The sequence below is a fragment of the Pongo abelii genome, chromosome 19 (genome assembly GCF_028885655.2).
Source record: "Pongo abelii isolate AG06213 chromosome 19, NHGRI_mPonAbe1-v2.0_pri, whole genome shotgun sequence".
Classification (NCBI taxonomy): domain Eukaryota; kingdom Metazoa; phylum Chordata; class Mammalia; order Primates; family Hominidae; genus Pongo; species Pongo abelii.
The window spans coordinates 28,833,767-28,851,525 of record NC_072004.2 but is presented as its reverse complement, the minus strand read 5'-3'; the positions used below and the strand labels follow the sequence as shown (position 1 = coordinate 28,851,525).

The window sequence follows — 17,759 nt, the reverse complement described above, 5'->3', positions numbered from 1 at the left end:
GTCCCCACAGAGATCCTGGGAGGCTGGTGGTGCTGTCAACTCGTTTGCTTGGAGGAGTTAAAGTCCTGTTTAGTGTCTCCGGGCCTGAGGACTGTGGCCAGTAAAGGGACAGGTGGTCCTATTTTGACCCCCTGCTGTCACTGCTCTGTCTGCCCCTGCCAAATGGTGGGCAGGTGGCAGGAAGCGCAGGCTGCCCTGTGGAGCTGAGCCTGGTCTGAGCAGTGCACCCCTGGCTAGTTATAAACTGGGGCCCCCCATTTGTGTTCAGCCTGGAAGGAGACACCACGTGGTTTCCAGTGGAACGGGCGCCCCCAGAACACCCTGCTCACTGATAGGGTTATGCTGGGGGCCCAATGAGGCCCTCCCCACCTCCCCTCCCTTGGTCCACTTTTCTATGTGAAGAAATGTTTTCGTTATGAAATAACTGATAAAAATAAAAGAATGTAAGTGCATATAAGATGTTACAAAAAAGCACACACAAATCTCCCTGTCAGTTAAAGGGACGTGACTGACCATGTAGTCATGAGATCAGTGAGATCAGTTTAAACAGCTGCCTGGGTGAGTCTAACAGCTGAGGACACGACGTGGCCTGGGCTGGCCACCCTTCCTCTTAGCTCTGAGTGCTAAGTGAGGTAATAAGCCCTCCTCAGGCAGGTCCGGGACTCTATGTCACCAAGATCTGCCGTGTATCCAGCCTCCATCTCCCGTTTTGTAACTCAGAACCTGTCTGGTGCCTCATTCTCATAACTGAGGTTTCGCTGCATACCTTTCCTTCTCTCTGGCCCGGCCACTCTGTCTTTAACCCTGTTTTTGTGCTTGTTTATTGGTTTGGTTTTTATTTTAAAAACTATTTAATTATGTTCAATTCATTCGATGAGTCATCTCAAATTCTATTTGGAATGAAGTGGAGCAAAAACGAACTAAGGAAGAAAGTGGTAAAGGAGAGAATGGGGTTGGGGGAGAGGAAGGAAAGAGGGAGGGAGGAAGGCCAGTGGGCATCAGGCATCTCTTACCTGGGATACAGAGGTGAGTAACCCGCCCTCCCAGCAACTCGAAGTAGGTTTTGTTTTTCCTGGGGGAACTTTTGAGAGGCGGTTCTCCCTAGTGGCTAATCCCCAGGAAGGCACAGCCACTCAGCTTCCTGGTCAGAGGGCTCTCCCGGAGAGTGCTGTTCTTGTTCCTGTCCCTCAGGCCCTTGGCAGGCTGGCCCTCAGCCCCGGGCAGACATTGTCCTGTGAGCTCCGTGCCTGCGTGCCCACCGTGGGGCCGGGCACACCTGCCAGCTGCTCCTGGCTGTGGTCCTGGGGACTTCCACACTCACCAGGCTCTCCCACCTGGTGGGCTATTCCAGCTGCCTCCTTTACACCCAGAGCTGCCGAGACATTAACATGAAGAGGGGTGTGCTTGACTAAAGCAGGGGAAGGAGCGAAACGTAGGAGGAGCTGTTTCTGGAAGGGAAAAGCAGCCCTGGCCGGTGGTCCCTGCCCAGGCCTAGCACAGTAAGTTCCCAACTCCCCACGTGCTGCCTCTTGGCTGGGCTGGCACTGGGCACTTTGTCTGTCCCTGGCCACCCTCCTCTGTGGCCTCCGGTACTGGCTGCTTTGCAGTGAAGGGGCATTTCCAAGTCATTTTTCCCCTTTCACTTCAATGCTGCAGATGTTCGGTGGAATCTTGTGTCCTAAGAACCGTCTGCCCCATCTGCCCCTTCTTGGGAAACTTATCTGTGAGAAGAGCAAAGGGGAGCTTCCGACTTCTTTGGAAATGCTGACATCTCTGTGTCCTCCCCGAGCATTGCTTACCTCTCCCTGATGCCAGTCTTCCTGAGCTGCCTCTTTCCATATGGTTCCAAACCAGCCTGAGCTCCTGGCCAGGGAGGCAGGATCCTGTGACTATTTGGTTACAAATAAATAGAGACACAATCTTAGTCTGTTGTTTCTCATAGTTGAATGTGAAGGTAAAATGACAAGATTACTTTATTTTAGTTTCCCACCCTCCATGGGGTGTACTTTCTCTGGCAGTTCTTAATGATTGCTGCTTATGTTTAAAAGCATTAAGCAGAAAATCAAGTTGGGCAATCCTGATAATTAATTGGTTCCTGGTATTCTTGTTCTGGAAGGGAAAAAATGTCTTATTAACCCTGTGGCTTTGGGAAAATCACTTACCCTCTCTGAGCGTTGTTTCTCCTACTGTTAAATGGGCATTGTGGTCACAGTTAGTTTTGTGATCTAAGGGGGATCCCAATAACTTGTGGATAAAGTGCATTTCCAGGGCCTCACACAGGCCTGACACAGAAATAAGATAATGGAATAAGTAGCTAATATTTCTTTGGCACTTATTACTGGCCAGGCACTGTTCTAAGCCCTATGTTTATGTTTCCTTATTTAATCCTTCCAAGAATGCTGTTTCTGTCTCCCTTTTCCAGATGAGGAAACTGAGTCACACAGAGGGCAAGTAAATTCCCAAGATCAGATGGCTTACTCGAGCAGTAGAGCTGGCTGCCTACCCAGGCATTAGTATTCCAAAGAGTGTGCGCTGAACCCCCAAATCGTATGTGCTGGGTGGTGGAGGAATCAATGAAGGATGAACAAATAAATGCCTTGAAATTTGCCAGCTGAATGTTGTTCAGGTTGTTGCCTTTGAAAAAGATTTTACATGTATTTATTCTCCATTTGCTTGGTGAAACAAAAACAGAATGTGCAGAGGTGTCTCAGCCCAACCTGTTTAATTGTCCCCACCTCACACATAGCCCGGCAGCTGTGATCTGTGTCTCTCGTCACCATGCCCTTCATAGTCCTGCTTCCTTGCGGATTTGTCCGTGGCTTTTGTTTCTTTTGATTTATTTATTTGTTGGAGATGGAGTCTCGCTCTGTTGCCCAGGCTGGAGTGCAGTGGCACCATCTCGGCTCACTGCAATCTCCACCTCCTGGGTTTGAGCAATTTTCCTGCCTTAGCCTCCGGAGTAACTGGGACTACAGCCACATACCACCACGCCTGGCTAATTTTTTGTATTTTTAGGAGAGACAGGATTTTGCCATGTTGGCCAGGTTGGTCTTGAACTCCTGGCCTCAAGTGATCCACTTGCCTCCACCTCCCAAAGTGCTGGGATTACAGACGTGAGCCACTGTGCCTGGCCTTTTGTTTCTTTTTACAGAGCTGTTTACACTGCTAGTTTTCAGGGCGGGTGAGGCTGCTAGGAGCAGCGCACAGGCCCTGGAGACAACCAGGGGAGCTGATATTCTCACTGCAGGCTTAGGCCTTGCTGGGATTCCTAACATGACATCCATAAAAGGGCTTCTTTTTCTTTTTTTTCAGACAGCGTCTCAGGCTGGAGTGCAATGGCACGATCTCAGCTCATTGCAACCTCCGCCTCCCGGGTTCAAACAATCCTCCTGCCTCAGTCTCCCAAGTAGCTGGGTTTACAGGCGCCTACCACCACACCTGGCTAATTTTTGTATTTTTAGTAGAGACTGGGTTTCACCACGTTGGCCAGGCTGGTCTTGAACTCCTGACCTTGTGATCCCCTGCCTTGGCCTCCCAAAGTGCTGGGATTACAGGTGTGAGCCACCATGCCCTGCCAAGGGCTTCTTTTCTTTCCTCTTCACCAAAAGCCAGTGAGGACAAGGAGAGGCAGGGAACGGGGTGCCATGTTTAACCTACCCTGGCTCAAGGATCCTGGCACTGCCCTGCACCCATATTGGCCCCTGGGTAAGCAGGAGCGAGGGCCAGTGCTAGTCACTGCTTCTTTGGCCAGCCTGGGCTGTAGCTAGAGGCCTGGCAGATAGTGGAGACCTGCTTTCTGCCAGTGGTCAGAGCCCCCCTGGGAAGAGGGATGGTCACCTCCACTCCAGGGTCTTGGGTCTTAGGGAGGCAGAGATGCTAAGGGGACTGCTTCTTAAAGGGTAGTCTTGCGGAATTACATGAGAAAGCACTTAAAAAATATGTATTACCGTTTTCAGTACTTGAGTAGGCACAGGATACTGAGCTCAGCTCAGTGGGTGAGAAAAATCCATAGTTTATAGTCATGTGTATCCAAGTCACAATATTAGCTTTTACCCAGCTGTCAAGCTGATACTTAACCACATTGCTATTCTGTGGGCACTGTCTTCCTAAATAGGCCCCAGTTATTCCATGTTATAACCTTGGGAAGGAGCAGATGTCACTGCTTTTCATCCTACTCTTCTTTTAGATAAGCCTGTTAAAGTCAGTGGGTACATTTATTTTTGTTAACCCAAAACTAAAGCTAACTAGCTGTCTGTTGTTGAAATCTAACAACAGCATCCTCATGCCTCTTCAGATGGCCAGATGACTCCACAGCCACTTTGGGATTAGTGGTTCGTTTCTTCCTTTCTTCATTCTACAGACTGCTGTGCTGGGTGGTTATTGCGTGCAGAGTGCCGCCTGAGAGGCTAGAGATACCTCTGGGAGCTAGACTGCCAGTGCCTCTGCTGGATCCACATGGGAGGGGGCTGTAGAGCTCAGATGACAATTCACAGTTAGTTGTTTTCTTGTAGTTGTGGTCGACACAATAAAGTAGACCAGGGCTGGGCGTGGTGGCTCACGCCTGTAATCCCAACACTTTGGGAAGCCGAGGCGGGCAGATCACCTGAGGTCAGGAGTTCAAGACCAGCCTGGCCAACATGGTGAAACCCCATCTCTACTAAAAATACAAAAATTAGCCGGGTGTGGTGGCGGGCGCCTGTAATCCCAACTACTGGAGGCTGAGGCAGGAGAATCACTTGAACCCGGCAGATGGAGGTTGCAGTGAGCCAAGATCACCCCACTGCACTCCAGCCTGGGCAACAGAGTGAGACCCTGTCTCAAACAAACAAACAAACAAAAAAACAAACAAAAAAACAAAACAAAAAGGAGACCAAAGTAGAAAGAATATATTAATGGCATCCCGACTCAGGTCGGGTAGGGAGATCAGATTATGCTTTGCTGGAAGTTGCCATCTGAGCCAAGTGCTTGAGAAATCACAGAAGTTAACCAGGTAAAACTGGGATACATGAATGAGGAGCATTCTAAACTGTGTGTGGTATGTGCAAAGAACCTGGGGCAGGAGGAAGCAGAGCGGGTAAGGTAGGGACAGGGAGTGAGGGAGGCACACGAGGAGGCAGGGGCTGGCTCACCCAGGGCTCTGAGGACCAGGCTGAGCACCTGCCTTTCACCCCATGGCAATGGGACGTCAGTGAAGGATACTCCATTTGAAATGCCGCACTAGCATTAATTGCATGACACAGGCTTGGTTTGCTGCAGCTGAGCTCTACTCTTCAGACTGCCTTCCACCTGCACTGGCCCTCGCTCCTGCTTACCCAGGGGCCAATATGGGTGCAGGGCAGTGCCAGGATCCTTGAGCCAGGGTAGGTTAAACATGGCACCCCGTTCCCTGCCTCTCCTTGTCCTCACTGGCTTTTGGTGAAGAGGAAAGAAAAGATACGCACCCATGCCAGGCGCACAGTGCTGAACGTCGAGCAGTGACTTCCCTGGGCAATGGAGATTCTGTACAGTTTAACTGGATGCATCGGCAACATACAGTGCAAGGCTCAGGGACAATCTGCAGTGAGCAAGGCTGGCTTGTTAGTCTCAGGCAGGCATTGGACTTTTTTGTCTTTATTCTATGAACAGCCTGACAAGGCAGACATCATTATCCCGCTCCACAGATGGGGTCACTGAGGCTCATGCGTGCCCTGGCCCAAGATTCTGTAGCTGGCAGGTGGTGTGGGACTCACACCCAGGTCTGTCTGATGCCAGATTTCATTACTATACTGTGAGGTTTTGGAAACATTTGATTTGTTCAAACAAGCAGTCGAAGGACATAGGTTCAAAAAGAACCAAATTCTGGCTGGGCACAGTGGCTCACGCCTGTAATCCCAGCATTGGAAGCCGAGGTGGGTGGATTGCCTGAGGTCAGGACTTCGAGAGCAGCCTGGCCAACATGGTGAAACCCTGTCTCTACTAAAAATACAAAAATTGGCCAGGTGTGATGGTGGGTGCTTATAATCCTAACTACTAGGGAGGCTGAAGCAGGACAATCGCTTGAACCCAGGAGGCGGAGGTTGCAGTGAGCCGAGATTGTGCCACTCCATTCCAGCCTGGGTGGCAGAGTGAGACTCTGTCTCAAAAAAAAAAAAAAAAAAAAAAAAATCAAATCCCCACCAGAGTTGGGCTCTCATTGATTACAAGCTTGTCTCGAAATTAACCTTCCTGTCAGGTGGGGGCTCCCAGATCCTCACCTGTGGAGACAAACATCAAACCAACTGGAACCCCACCCTGCCTGGGGAGGATCCCATGTCTCCCCGGGACGTCGTGGACTTCAAGGAAGCTTTGCTGCAGAGGGAATGGGGCCTGTGTCTTTCACTCTTCCCTCCTCCCTGTGCTCCCCCTCTGCATGCCCCACATGGGTGAGTGCAGAGGAGGCTGCTGGCTTTCTGGTGAGTGTGCTTACTCCTGCCCGGGTGGTGGCCATGGTGTTGATGTGACAGCCAAGGGAGCAGCTCCAGGGTTGGCTGCTCTGGAAATGTGCTTTGGCAGTGGCCTTGGGGAATCTCCAGTGGCCCTTTCAGTCCCAGCAGTCCACGGCCTCGCCTCCTTCCGCCAGGGCCCCCGGCCTCCTGCTGTCTTCTCTGCCTTCGTTAGGTGGATTTGCTTGGCTCTTCCCTCGGTCTGCTCCCAGATGTGCAGAAAGACTCTTTGAAGCTCAGGTCTTCCTTCTGATCAGGACTGTCCTCCTGAGCAAGAAGCCACAGTTCACAGTGGAAAGCATGGTTCTCATAGAGATACTAGAGCGAGCATCACCACATGTTCTAGAGTTGTCCGCTGGTCTTGGCAAATGGCACGTGGTGGGGTGGGGCGCTGTGGGATGAGATGAGGCTTTAGGGTAGGGTCTTTAGGGTGAAGCCTAGGGTGTGCTAGGATAGCGCACTGCAGGATGTCGCCCTGCAGGAGGGCACAGCGGGACCGAGAACTGTAGGGTCACTGCAGGACCATGTGCCATAGGGCCACTGTGAAAAGCAGGTTTGCCCTAGTGTGCCATGCATGGATTGCTAACTCCAAGGTGAGGTCGGGACATGAGCACACAGTCCTGGCAAGAGGAGGGAGATGAGGCTGAGGCGAGTGGAGGACCTTTCCTAAGGCTGCAGGTGCCAAGCGGTGGACCCTTAACTTGGACCCAGACTGCCTGATGTGGAGCCTGTGTGCTTTGCCATAAGGCTAGGCTGCTTTCTCCCAAAAGAGGTGTTTTTACCTTCCTGCCGCTTAGTCTGCTCTCACCCACTGCGTGTGACACACTAGGAAGTGCTCTGTCCTGGGCAACAGAGCGAGACTCCATCTCAAAACAAACAAACATATGTGGAACCAGAATGACCCTCCAGGCAGTGCATCTAATTCTTTATCTGAGGAATGCCTCTCCTCCCTTTTCACTCACTGACTCAGGGAGTCCAGGGCTGGGATGACCTCCAAGTGTTTGATCCACAGCTGTCATTTTACCAGAAGAGAAAGGGAGTTTAGTGACCTCATTGAGTCCATGGGGCCAGTTTGTCACATGGCCAGGATGAGCTCCAGGACCTGTAGAAGGAAAATGCTTCTAAAGAGCAGTCTGGCCGGGCACGGAAGCTCACGCCTGTGATCCCAGCACTCTGGGAGACTGAGGCCAGTGGATTGCTTGAGCGTCAGAGCAGCCTGGACAACATGGCGAGACCCCCATCTCTACAAAAAAAAAATACAAAAATTAGCCGTATTTGGTGATACATGCATGTAGTTCCAGCTTCTTGGGAGGATGAGGTGGGAGGATCACCTGAGCCCGAGAAGTCACTGAGAGGCTGCAGTCAGCCGTGATCATGCCACTGCACTCCAGCCTGGGCGACAGTGAGAGCTTGACTCAAAAAAAAAAAAGAAAAAAAAAAGCAGCCTGGAACAGGGCGGTCTTTGCAGGCTTACCTTCTGCAGGTTTAACCTTAACCACAGATTCTACCTGGGCCCCCCTTTTCCCTTTCTCTTATTTGGGTGTTGAAGGCTGTGGTAAGAGCATGCCAACAGGGACACAGGTGACGGAGGCATGGGCTGGGCAGAGGCTGGGTGGGAGGCTTTGCTGTCTGGGTTTTTTCACCCTGGAAAACAAGAGAACAAAAGAAGCAACTTGTGTTTCTGTCTCATGGGAACTCTAATCACGAAGGGCTTGGATTTGATCGCCATCGGCACTAGGGTCCAGAAGGAAACCACAGCTCGGGAAGGCTTCTGAGGACGTGAGCGGGCAGCTCTCTTTTCAAAACACCTAGAGAGTGGAACCCTATCTCTACTAAAATTACAAAAAAATTAGCTGGGCGTGGTAGCAGGCACCTGTAGTCCCAGCTACTTGGGAGGCTGAGGCAGGAGAATGGCAGGAACCTGGGAGGTGGAGCTTGCAGTGAGCTGAGATCGTGCCACTGCACTCCAACCTGGGCGACAGTAAGACTCTGTCTCAAAAAAAAACAACAAAAAAAAACACCTAGAGAGAGTGAGTTTGCAACACAGATTTGCAGGACTGGTGCCTACAAGTAGAGAGAGTTTTTTAAACCTTGTATGAGGTTAGGATTTCGGGTTTCTCAGGAGCCAGGTTTAATAAACCTATAGCAAGTTAGTTTCTCAGTCATCCTACAGTCATGAAATGCATTATTGTGCACACACAGGGTTTAGATTTGTGCAACCCAAGTGTAGGTATATTGTTTACTTTCAAATAAAGACTCAAAGGGACATCGTATCCCTGAGTCTCCTCTTGACAAGCACAGTATTTTGGAAACTCTTGGCAGTAGTTCCAGTTCAGTATGGGGCTTGGTTCTCATTTTAGTCCAAGTCAAAGCAGCTGAGGGTGTTCTACCCCAGTGTGTCAGGGGGACCTGTCATAGGCATGTCCTCTACTTGATTCCAGATTTAACCCCTGAATGATTCAGGGGGATTTTAGTGCACATCAGATCTCAGATGCTGACTTGGAAGTGACGGAAGGGCCATAGTTTCTCTCCCCTTTTTGGCACAGGGCTAGAACAGCTCCCCCAAGCAAGAGTCTTTTATCCTCACTGATGTTCATGTGATTCAGGGGCAGCCTGTGCAGGAGAGGATGTGGACCACCCAAAAGCCAGGAGATGGAAGGAGAACAGAGTTTCGGCGTCAGAAGGTGCTACTGCAGCTTAACTGTGGGATTCCAACACGCCCGCCCACCAAATCCTCGTTTCCTCATCACCATCCGTATGTTACCATCCTGTAACATGTAACATAGGGATGGTGATGTCTGCTTACTGGGGTTTCTGCTGGGCTCTGTGCAATGCTCTTCAGGGTTGTGCTATGGAAGCTGCTGAGCACCACATGCCTTGGAGGTGGCCAGGCCTGGGTTTGCACATCTGGAGGCATGAGGTGGACAGATGCGGGTCTGGGGCTGGGGATTCGAGTGGGTGTTGAACTCTCTGTGTTCTTGGAGGGTGGCCCTGAGATGTGCTGGGTCTCGCCTCGATTTTAGGTGGATGTAGACTTACATAGAAAATTGGGCATGTTGGGGGACGGGCTGAGTTCCTCCTTCCTGCCCCTCTTCCCAATACAGAGGTTAAGGAAGGAGTGTCTCTGGGCAATGCTGGGACACTTCACAGGAACCCTGCATTTCTGAACGCTTCATGGAAGCAACTTTGTGCAATTCAACACTTTTTCTGACTTTTCACCAGCTCAGGTGCTGGGGCCTCCCTGTGGTGATAGCACAGATTACAGTTTCCTCCATTGGCCTTGACCTTAGAAATTATGTAACTATTGATTTAAAAGGTTTTTTTTGTTTCTTTTTTTGGCAGTGGTTGCAATTTGTATGGTTTCCGGGTTTGAACATTGGAGTTACTGTATCAAGGCGTATAATGCTGAATTGGATTCAGAGATTATTGGATTGAGAAGATCCCGTGGGTCTGTCTGACCTGCCCTTCTCACTCTGCAGCTGAGGAAATGGGCCCTGGGTCCCGTCAGGGACAGCAGAGTCCTCATGCCTTCTGGGACCCTTCCCTCCTTCCCTCCTGCCGTCAGGGCCCTGCCTGAGGGACAGTGACACTCCTACCCCATCACGTTGGTGCCGGCAGTGAGCAGTCACGTATTTGTGTGGTTGTCATCTTGGAATGATGTGCCATGTGGGAGTTGAATAGCTTTGCCCAGTGAGTTATATAATGCTGTTTATATGTTAAGTTGCATGCCAGGCTTGCACGGTCAAATAATAAGCGTGACATAGGGTCTGAAGCGACAGCCCACTTGTAGGAACTGGGCCAGGGTACTCCAGCATGGCATTGCAATGGGAGTCACTGTATTTTGGATGTGTGGTCTGGTCAAGATGTGGGACACATATAGTCAGATCCTGGTGGGTTCATATAAGACCCAGGACCATGGTCGGTCAAACTCCTTGCTGTTCTCCTCTGAGATGTTGGCTTATTGAACACTTTTTTGAAGTAAATGGGACCCTGGTTAAGCTGAATTTCCCCTTGATGGGATTGGTTCTATTAGGATTGCATCTGAGCTGCTTGAATTTGAGTCTTACATGTACAGGTTGTATGAATTAACCTAAACGGGTTTTTGATGTATCATTTCCTTACTTTTCGGAGACTTCATTTTAGTGCATTCAGTTTGCTTCTGGGATTGCATTCTAAATACTTTTTTTTTTTGTTTATTTGTTTGGGACAGAGTCTTGCTCTGTTGCCCAGGCTAGAGTGCGGTGGCACGATCTCGGCTCACTGCAACCTCCTCCTCCCAGGTTCAAGTGATTCTTGTGCCTCAGCCTCCTGAGTAGCTGGGATTACAGGTGTGCTCCACCACACAGGCTAATTTTTGTATTTTTAGTAGAGACGTGGTTTCACCATGTTGGCCAGGGTGGTCTTGAACTCCTGGCTTCAAGTGATCTGCCCACCTCGGCCTCTCAAAGTGCTGGGATTACAGGTGTGAGCCACTGTGCCTGGCCGTATTCTAAATACTTTTTATACACACTGACGAGTTGTCCTCTGAAATCTTGCATCTGTTTATATTTCACCAAAACTTTAAAAAATGTTTTCAAGATTTTTATTTTTGCTGCTCTACTAGGCAAAACAGTAGTCTCCTGTTTTGTAGCTGTCTAGTCTGAGCTGTGAAAGGCTTTGGGTTAGGGCTTTGAGAAGATCAGAGGAACATGTTTAGAGCCTCCTGCAGCTTTGTGGGCACAGGGGATGAGCAGGGGGTGCACCTCAGAAGTCGGGGTGGGCGGGGTCTGGAGACCACGGGACTTCACTTGACCAGGTCTGCCCAGCACGGGCAGTGGCCATGCGGTGCCAGGCTGGGTTCCAAGCCATTGACAGAATTACCTCAGTGAATCCCTGGACAGCTCCATGAGACTGGCCCTGTCTGTTACTATTCTCACTTCAAAAGGCAGGAGACAAAGAAGTGGAGTGACCAAGGGGCTTGCCCAGGGAAAGCAATGAGGAGGTGGACCCAGGGCTGAGCTCACCAGCACCTTGGTGTAGAACTCAAGAGCACACCCCTAGATCCTGCCCCTGTCTTGGGAGGCTGAGACGATGACCTCTGCTGTTTTGGAATTGGTACTAGGCTTTGCATTGCTATGATTTCAGGAAAACATCTGTATTGTTGGTCTCCGAAATATACATAGAATTTGTTTTCTGTTCATTTCTTGCCAAAGGAGTCCAGGTGAGCTGCACCTGCCTGAGTGGGATCCCAGGTGTGATCGGGGGTGTTGATACCTCTGATGGTGGTGTCTGTGGGCCTGCTTTGATCGGGGAGCAGGAGGAGTGCTGGAGGCACTGTGTCCCCCCAACTCGGGGGTCTCTGGGCTCATGTGTGCAGCATTACCTGGCTTGGGCCAGAAAGAGACTTCGAGGGAGCCCTGTAGGGGGTGTCTGGGTTTCCCCATTCACCACTGCCATCTGACAAGATCGCTTCCCTCTTTGAGCCCCAATTTCCTCACTTCTGAAATATTGGAGAGCCTTCTTACTCATACAGTTGCTGGGCATTTTTCCTGAAATAGTAGATCTCTGTCACCATAGTATATAACAACCCTTATGCACAAGGAAGGGTTATATAACTGTAAAGTAATTATAACCCGAGTCTTTTCTCTCTGTTGAATAGGCTCTTTAAAAAAGAGTAGGTATGATTGACAATTCCTGAAAGTCACTCATTAATTGGTTCTTTCAAGTAAATAATAGCAGCCGTGATAGTCATAGTGCTGGTGTCATCTGGCACCTCCCGTGTTGGATGGCAGGGCACTGTTTGCAGGCCAAGTGATGCCTACCTTGCCCTGACTGGAGGGTGGCCTCACTGGCTCCTGTGGAAGCCCGTCCTGATGCTGGTTAGTGGCATTGCATCCTCTGGTGAGCTGAAGCACACAGCATGGTGTAGACCCTTCTGAGGTGATAAGGTGAGCTAGCAGTTATGATTGACTTGCAGTTTACAATTAAACTATGGGACAGCTGTCATTGTTCCCTCTCAGTGGTGTCTGTGTCATGTAGACTGGCAGGAAAGGAAACTTCAAAATGACCCTTGTTTTGTTATTTGCAGGCTCCAGGGAGTTCCACACTGTCCAGTTCTCTCTGCTATGATAAACCTCTGTGGTGAGTGTCTGTGTGGGTCATGCATTCCTGTGTCTCTGGCTGTAGGTCAGCTCTCCACAGAGGAAACTTGGGCATGGCATCATTTTATTCTGTAGAAATCATAATTTCTGTTTTGGTTGTAAACATTGCCAATCAAAGGTGATACAGGCCACATTTTCTATCCGTTTCTAAATGCTGTGTCAGGGTCAGAAGCCCAGCTGGTAGAAACACCTGTGATTGTCTTTGAATAAATAATTGCACTGCTGAGGCCTGATTGTGCAAGTGTCACTTTTGGGGGAGACTCCAGGGTGTGCTGGCAAGAGCCCCTTTAGAGCAGATGATGGGGGCCCTGAGCCAGCATTTTCTGGAGAGGCACTCACTGTGGATCCTCATGACCGTAGGAAGCGCTTCATTTCTGTTCTAACAGTGTTCAATTTGACTTGGAATTAAATCCATGTCTGATAAATAAGGTAGAGAAAACAAAATCCTTGGGAATTGTTTGGATGCTGATTTGAACAAATCAACCTTAAAAAATAAATGTATGGGCCGGGCGCAGTAGCTCACGCTTGTAATCCCAGCACTTTGGGAGGCTGAGGTGAGGAGACCATAAGGTCAAGAGATCGAGACCATCCTGGCCAACATAGTGAAAACCCATCTCTACTAAAAATACAAAATTAGCTGGGTGTGGTAGTGCATGCCTGTAATCCCAGCTATTCGGGAGGCTGAGGCAGGAGAATCCCTTTAACCCGGGAGGCAGAGATTGCAGCAAGCCGAGATTGTGCCACTGCATTCCAGCCTGGCGACAGAGTGAGACTCTGTCTCGAAAAAATAAAAATAAATAAAAATAAAAATAAATGTATGGTATTGGATGTTTGATGTTATTATTTCTTTTCAAGGTGTGATAATGGCATTGTAGACATTTTAATCAAAAAGTGCCCTTATCTTTTAGAAATCAATACTGCAAGATTTATAAATGAAATTACATAGTATCTGGGATTGCTTTAAAGCAATCAAAGTGGTGGAGGAGATTGCTGGGGGTATTGATGGACAAAGGTTAGCTGTGTGTCGGTAATTTTGAAGTTAGGTGATGTGGGTACATGGAGGTTTGTAAAACCATTTTACATGGTTTTGAATTTTTCTAAAATTAAAAGAAAGAGAGGAACACATAGGAGTAGTAAAAATGAAAACCCCAAAGCTGGTGGCAACACTTTGGAGGGACTTAAGGACACGTCCTGTGGACCCATGCCTCTGGCTTTACCTCATGGGGGCACCAATTGGGTTTGACCCCATCCCCTCTCCCTGGACCCTTTTCCACCTCCTCCTGGATACCACCCTCAGCCCTAATGTTAGGAGCCCTCCTGGGAGGGGCTCAGGCCTCCCTGGGAACCACAGGGCTGGTGGAGAATCTGTGGTCTGTGGGAGGCCCTTGTCTCCAGTCACATTGGGTGCCTGGCTCCCACACTGCCAGTCCTGCCCACGTCCTCAGGCTGCTGGCCATGACATGACCATTTCTACCCTCTTCCCTCTTCCCTCCTCCACAGTCTTCATCTCACACTTGGGGACCTGCCCTGGCCACCTGGGCCCCTGGCTGGGTGGCCAGCCCCACATTCTACTCTGCATCCACCTGGCCTGTGGTTAGCTGGGTGGCGTCCCAGCGGGGCCCCATGGAGCTCTTAGCCTTCTGATAGGAGTCTGCTGAGTTGCTGCTCAGTAGATGAAAGGCCGCTTTGATTATGCCCCAGCTGGTCCTCTCTCCACGTGAGGTCCTGCCTCCTTCTTGGGCCTGCAGGGTCCTCCACGACCATAGCTGGCCACCTCACCAGCCTCATCCTTGGCCGCACCTGCCCCAGGATGCCACATACGGACACGCGGAGCTGCTTGCTGATGTTTGGCTTCTGCTCACACCATCTCCGCTTCCTCCCGGCCCCCTCCCGGTGCCCCCTCGTGCCGACCTTGATACCTCGGAGCAGGGTTGAGGCTCCCACTCCAGGAGTCCCACCTGGAACCCTGTTCCTGCTCCCAGTGAAACCACAAAAAGTCCTTCCCGCCTTCGTGCTTTTGCATCTGAGCCCATGTGTCACTGCTCTGAGTTGCTTTCTCTTTGTGCGTTCCCTGGCTGCAGCTTGCGGTACCCTGTCATGCCCTGCTAGGAAAATTCAATCTTGTGCCCCTCCCCACACTGCCCGCCGTTATGGGAACACAGCGCAGAGGCTGTGCACACTGTAAATTCCCGTAGCTGCCCGCCCAGGTGCTGGTGTGAACACCCAGGGGATGAGTGTCCGTCGTCTTCACCTTTTTCCTAGGGGATGTCTGTTGTCTCCTTACCCTGCTTCTGATCTGCCCACTGCTCTCTCGCAGGCTCGTCATCCTGAGTCCCACCATGGAGGAGGGCCATGGGCTGGACCTCACTTACATCACGGAGCGCATCATCACCGTGTCCTTCCCCGCCGGCTGCTCCGAGGAATCCTACCTGCACAACCTGCAGGAGGTCACGCGCATGCTCAAGTCCAAGCATGGGGACAACTACCTGGTGAGAGGTGGGCAGCTCCGGGAGCCTTTGGGCAGGCTCTGCAACAGGCACTGTGTAGGGATGGGCACTCACAGAACACTGGTTTACACATGAGGGAGAAGCTCAAGGGCCTGGGCTCACACAGCTGTCCATGTCGCCCTCGTCCTCTGTCTCTCTGCTGCCACGCCTGGGGAGGAGCCTTATGTGTCTCTGTAGGTAGCTTTCAGGGACACACAACTGCTGACCGCAGGGATGGCTGTTGCCTCGTCCTGCACTCATCAGTGAGGCTGGCTCCCCAGTGCCTTGGGACATGTACCCGGCCAGCCACCCCTGCACTCCCATGCTGCATCCCTGGTATCAAAAGACAAACTTGTGACTCTCCTCCTGAGCCAGAAATTAGGAAGACAAATTAGGTGGGCACCCAAGAAACCAGGGGCTGCCCTGGAGACAAGGAGACAGCTTGATTTTCAAAACACACGTGTCGAGTTGATGGTGGAGCCACATCTGAGGAATAATACAGAACAGCTTCTCACCATCTCTCACCCTCTGATTGGCCCCTTGTTTTCTGTTCCCATGGTTGGTAGCCCAGGTGGAGGATGACTTCCTTCTGCTGTCAACAGTCACTAATGGGATTGAATGACAGCTCCCTGGCACCCTCTCTCTACCTGCCTTCTTATCTCTAGTAAGGAGGCCTCCTTATCTGTGGTAAAGCTAATCTGCCCCGCAAGCCTACAAGGTGGTCATTGTCTTCCTTGTTGGTCTGCTCCAATGACTGGGGCACCAGTGGCTGGGAGAGGTGGACCCAAGTGGCAGAGTAGGATGTGGCCTCTGTCTGATGCCAGAGCAGCCCTGGCCCGGGTGCTTCCTGTGTCCTGACCCCTCCCCAATCCTTGATTCACTCAGGCTCCTGCCTCTTTCTCGTCTTGAAGCCCATCTTGTCTGTGACCTGGCAGTGGACAGGAAGTGGTGGCCAAGCCCCATCTGATGGTGGTGCCTCTCACCAGGGGCCCTCTCCTCCCCAGGGCTTCCTCCTTCATCACTGAGGCAGTGTGCTCTGCAGGACCATGGCTCCTTCCTTTGGAAGCCACTCCCAGGCTGGTCAGCACATCCCGAGTCTCCTCTCTGGCCATCCTTCCCCTCTTCCCCAGTCCACCTTCCCCAAAGAGACCATGCAGAGGGCCTGGAGCCCTGGCCAGCACCTGTCTGTGGGGCCTTGTCGGGGCCAGAGCTCTCCCTGCAAAATGGCTATGGCAGGGATCTTTTTCTTGTGCAGGGTTAAGAAATGAACTGTGGGTCTCAAAGCAGCGCCCCCCCCTTGTCATAAACAGGGCTTGCTGGGTGACCAGGACAAGCCCCCACCCTTCACTTTCCTCACATCTCTGACTCTGAAGTGAGAGGGACGTTTAGTTAATTTTTAAGGCTCCTTGTTGCTGGAACATTATTGTTATTATTTTTTTCATTTTGAACTACTGGAGTATTTAGCAAGGTTCCACAAATGGCTGTGATTTTTTCAGTGAACTTAGGCTGTGGCTCTTGGCTGGGCATGAACTCAGCCCTTTCCAGGCCTGGGGCCACCAGGCCATAGAGGAGGGACTGCCTTCCCCACCATGTGCCACCTCTCTATTGGGTCAGTTTGTGTTGTCAGGAGCAAGACCATGGAATTTATTTTATATATATATGTATATATATTTTATATTATATATTTTATATGTGTGTGTGTGTGTGTATATATGTGTACATATATATATCCTGTATGTTGGGATATTTTGTAGCCATGAGAATTAAAAAAAAATAGTAACACGGTAAATTGCCTGGTTTAATACTAGTTAACGAAGTAGAATATAGACTTTATGTGTAAGGGTTCTGTATGCCATCCTTATCTTATTTATTTTATTTGTTTTGTATTCTGTGACCACACACGTCTGTATTTTTCAATCTTTTCTGATCCTCAGTACCTGGAAGGGAAACATCATGTAAAAATGCAGTGTGTTTTCTCCTTTCATCTCTGATGTCAAGGATTTGTCTAAAAGCTTTTTATCCCCCAATTTGTGAGTGTGAAGATTTTAGATATTTTTTAAAAAAATTAGTATTAATTAAAATTAAATAAAAATTAAAGTATTAATTTTTTAAAATACTAAAATCTATTTTACACAAGGCATTTTTTCTCTCTTTTATAGGTATTGAATCTTTCAGAAAAGAGATATGACCTTACAAAGCTTAACCCAAAGGTATGGAGTTCATCCCTTTATATTCTGCATTTTTGAAAAATGTAAACAATGCTTATTTTGTGCAAAAATAATTTGCTACTAGTCTTTGTGGAATGTGACTTGATAAGGAGTATTAGGAATTGTTCATATCAATTGTTTTAATTACTTTTTTTTTCAGTTTGAAATAGAGATTCATAGGAAGTTGTGAAAATAATACAGAGATCTCCTGTAGTTCTCACCCAGTCTTTCCAGTGGGAGACTCTTACAACACTAATAGTAAAATATCTAGGTCAGGAAGTTGGCATTGGTATAGTCCACGGACCTCACTCACATTTCCCTGGTTTTGCGTACATGTGTGTTTCTCGGCATCGTGTGTATAGATGATAAATACTACATATATATGTATAGAACAAATCTATACACATGATGCTTCCTCCTCCCGCCTCCTGGGATCTTTCATATATACTGCATATATATATGCAT

At 49.6% G+C, this 17,759-nt stretch overlaps 1 protein-coding gene across 1 annotated transcript in view; it reads left to right on the top strand.

Moving 5' to 3' along the window:
- Nucleotides 1–17,759, top strand: part of LOC129051042 (tensin-3-like) — a 132,490-nt gene that overhangs the window by 71,848 nt on the left and 42,883 nt on the right. The window contains exons 5-7 of the mRNA XM_054535551.2: nucleotides 12,529–12,581; nucleotides 14,919–15,090; nucleotides 17,247–17,297. Coding sequence (XP_054391526.2) covers nucleotides 12,529–12,581; nucleotides 14,919–15,090; nucleotides 17,247–17,297 — 276 coding nt within the window. The remainder of the gene's footprint in view (nucleotides 1–12,528; nucleotides 12,582–14,918; nucleotides 15,091–17,246; nucleotides 17,298–17,759) is intronic.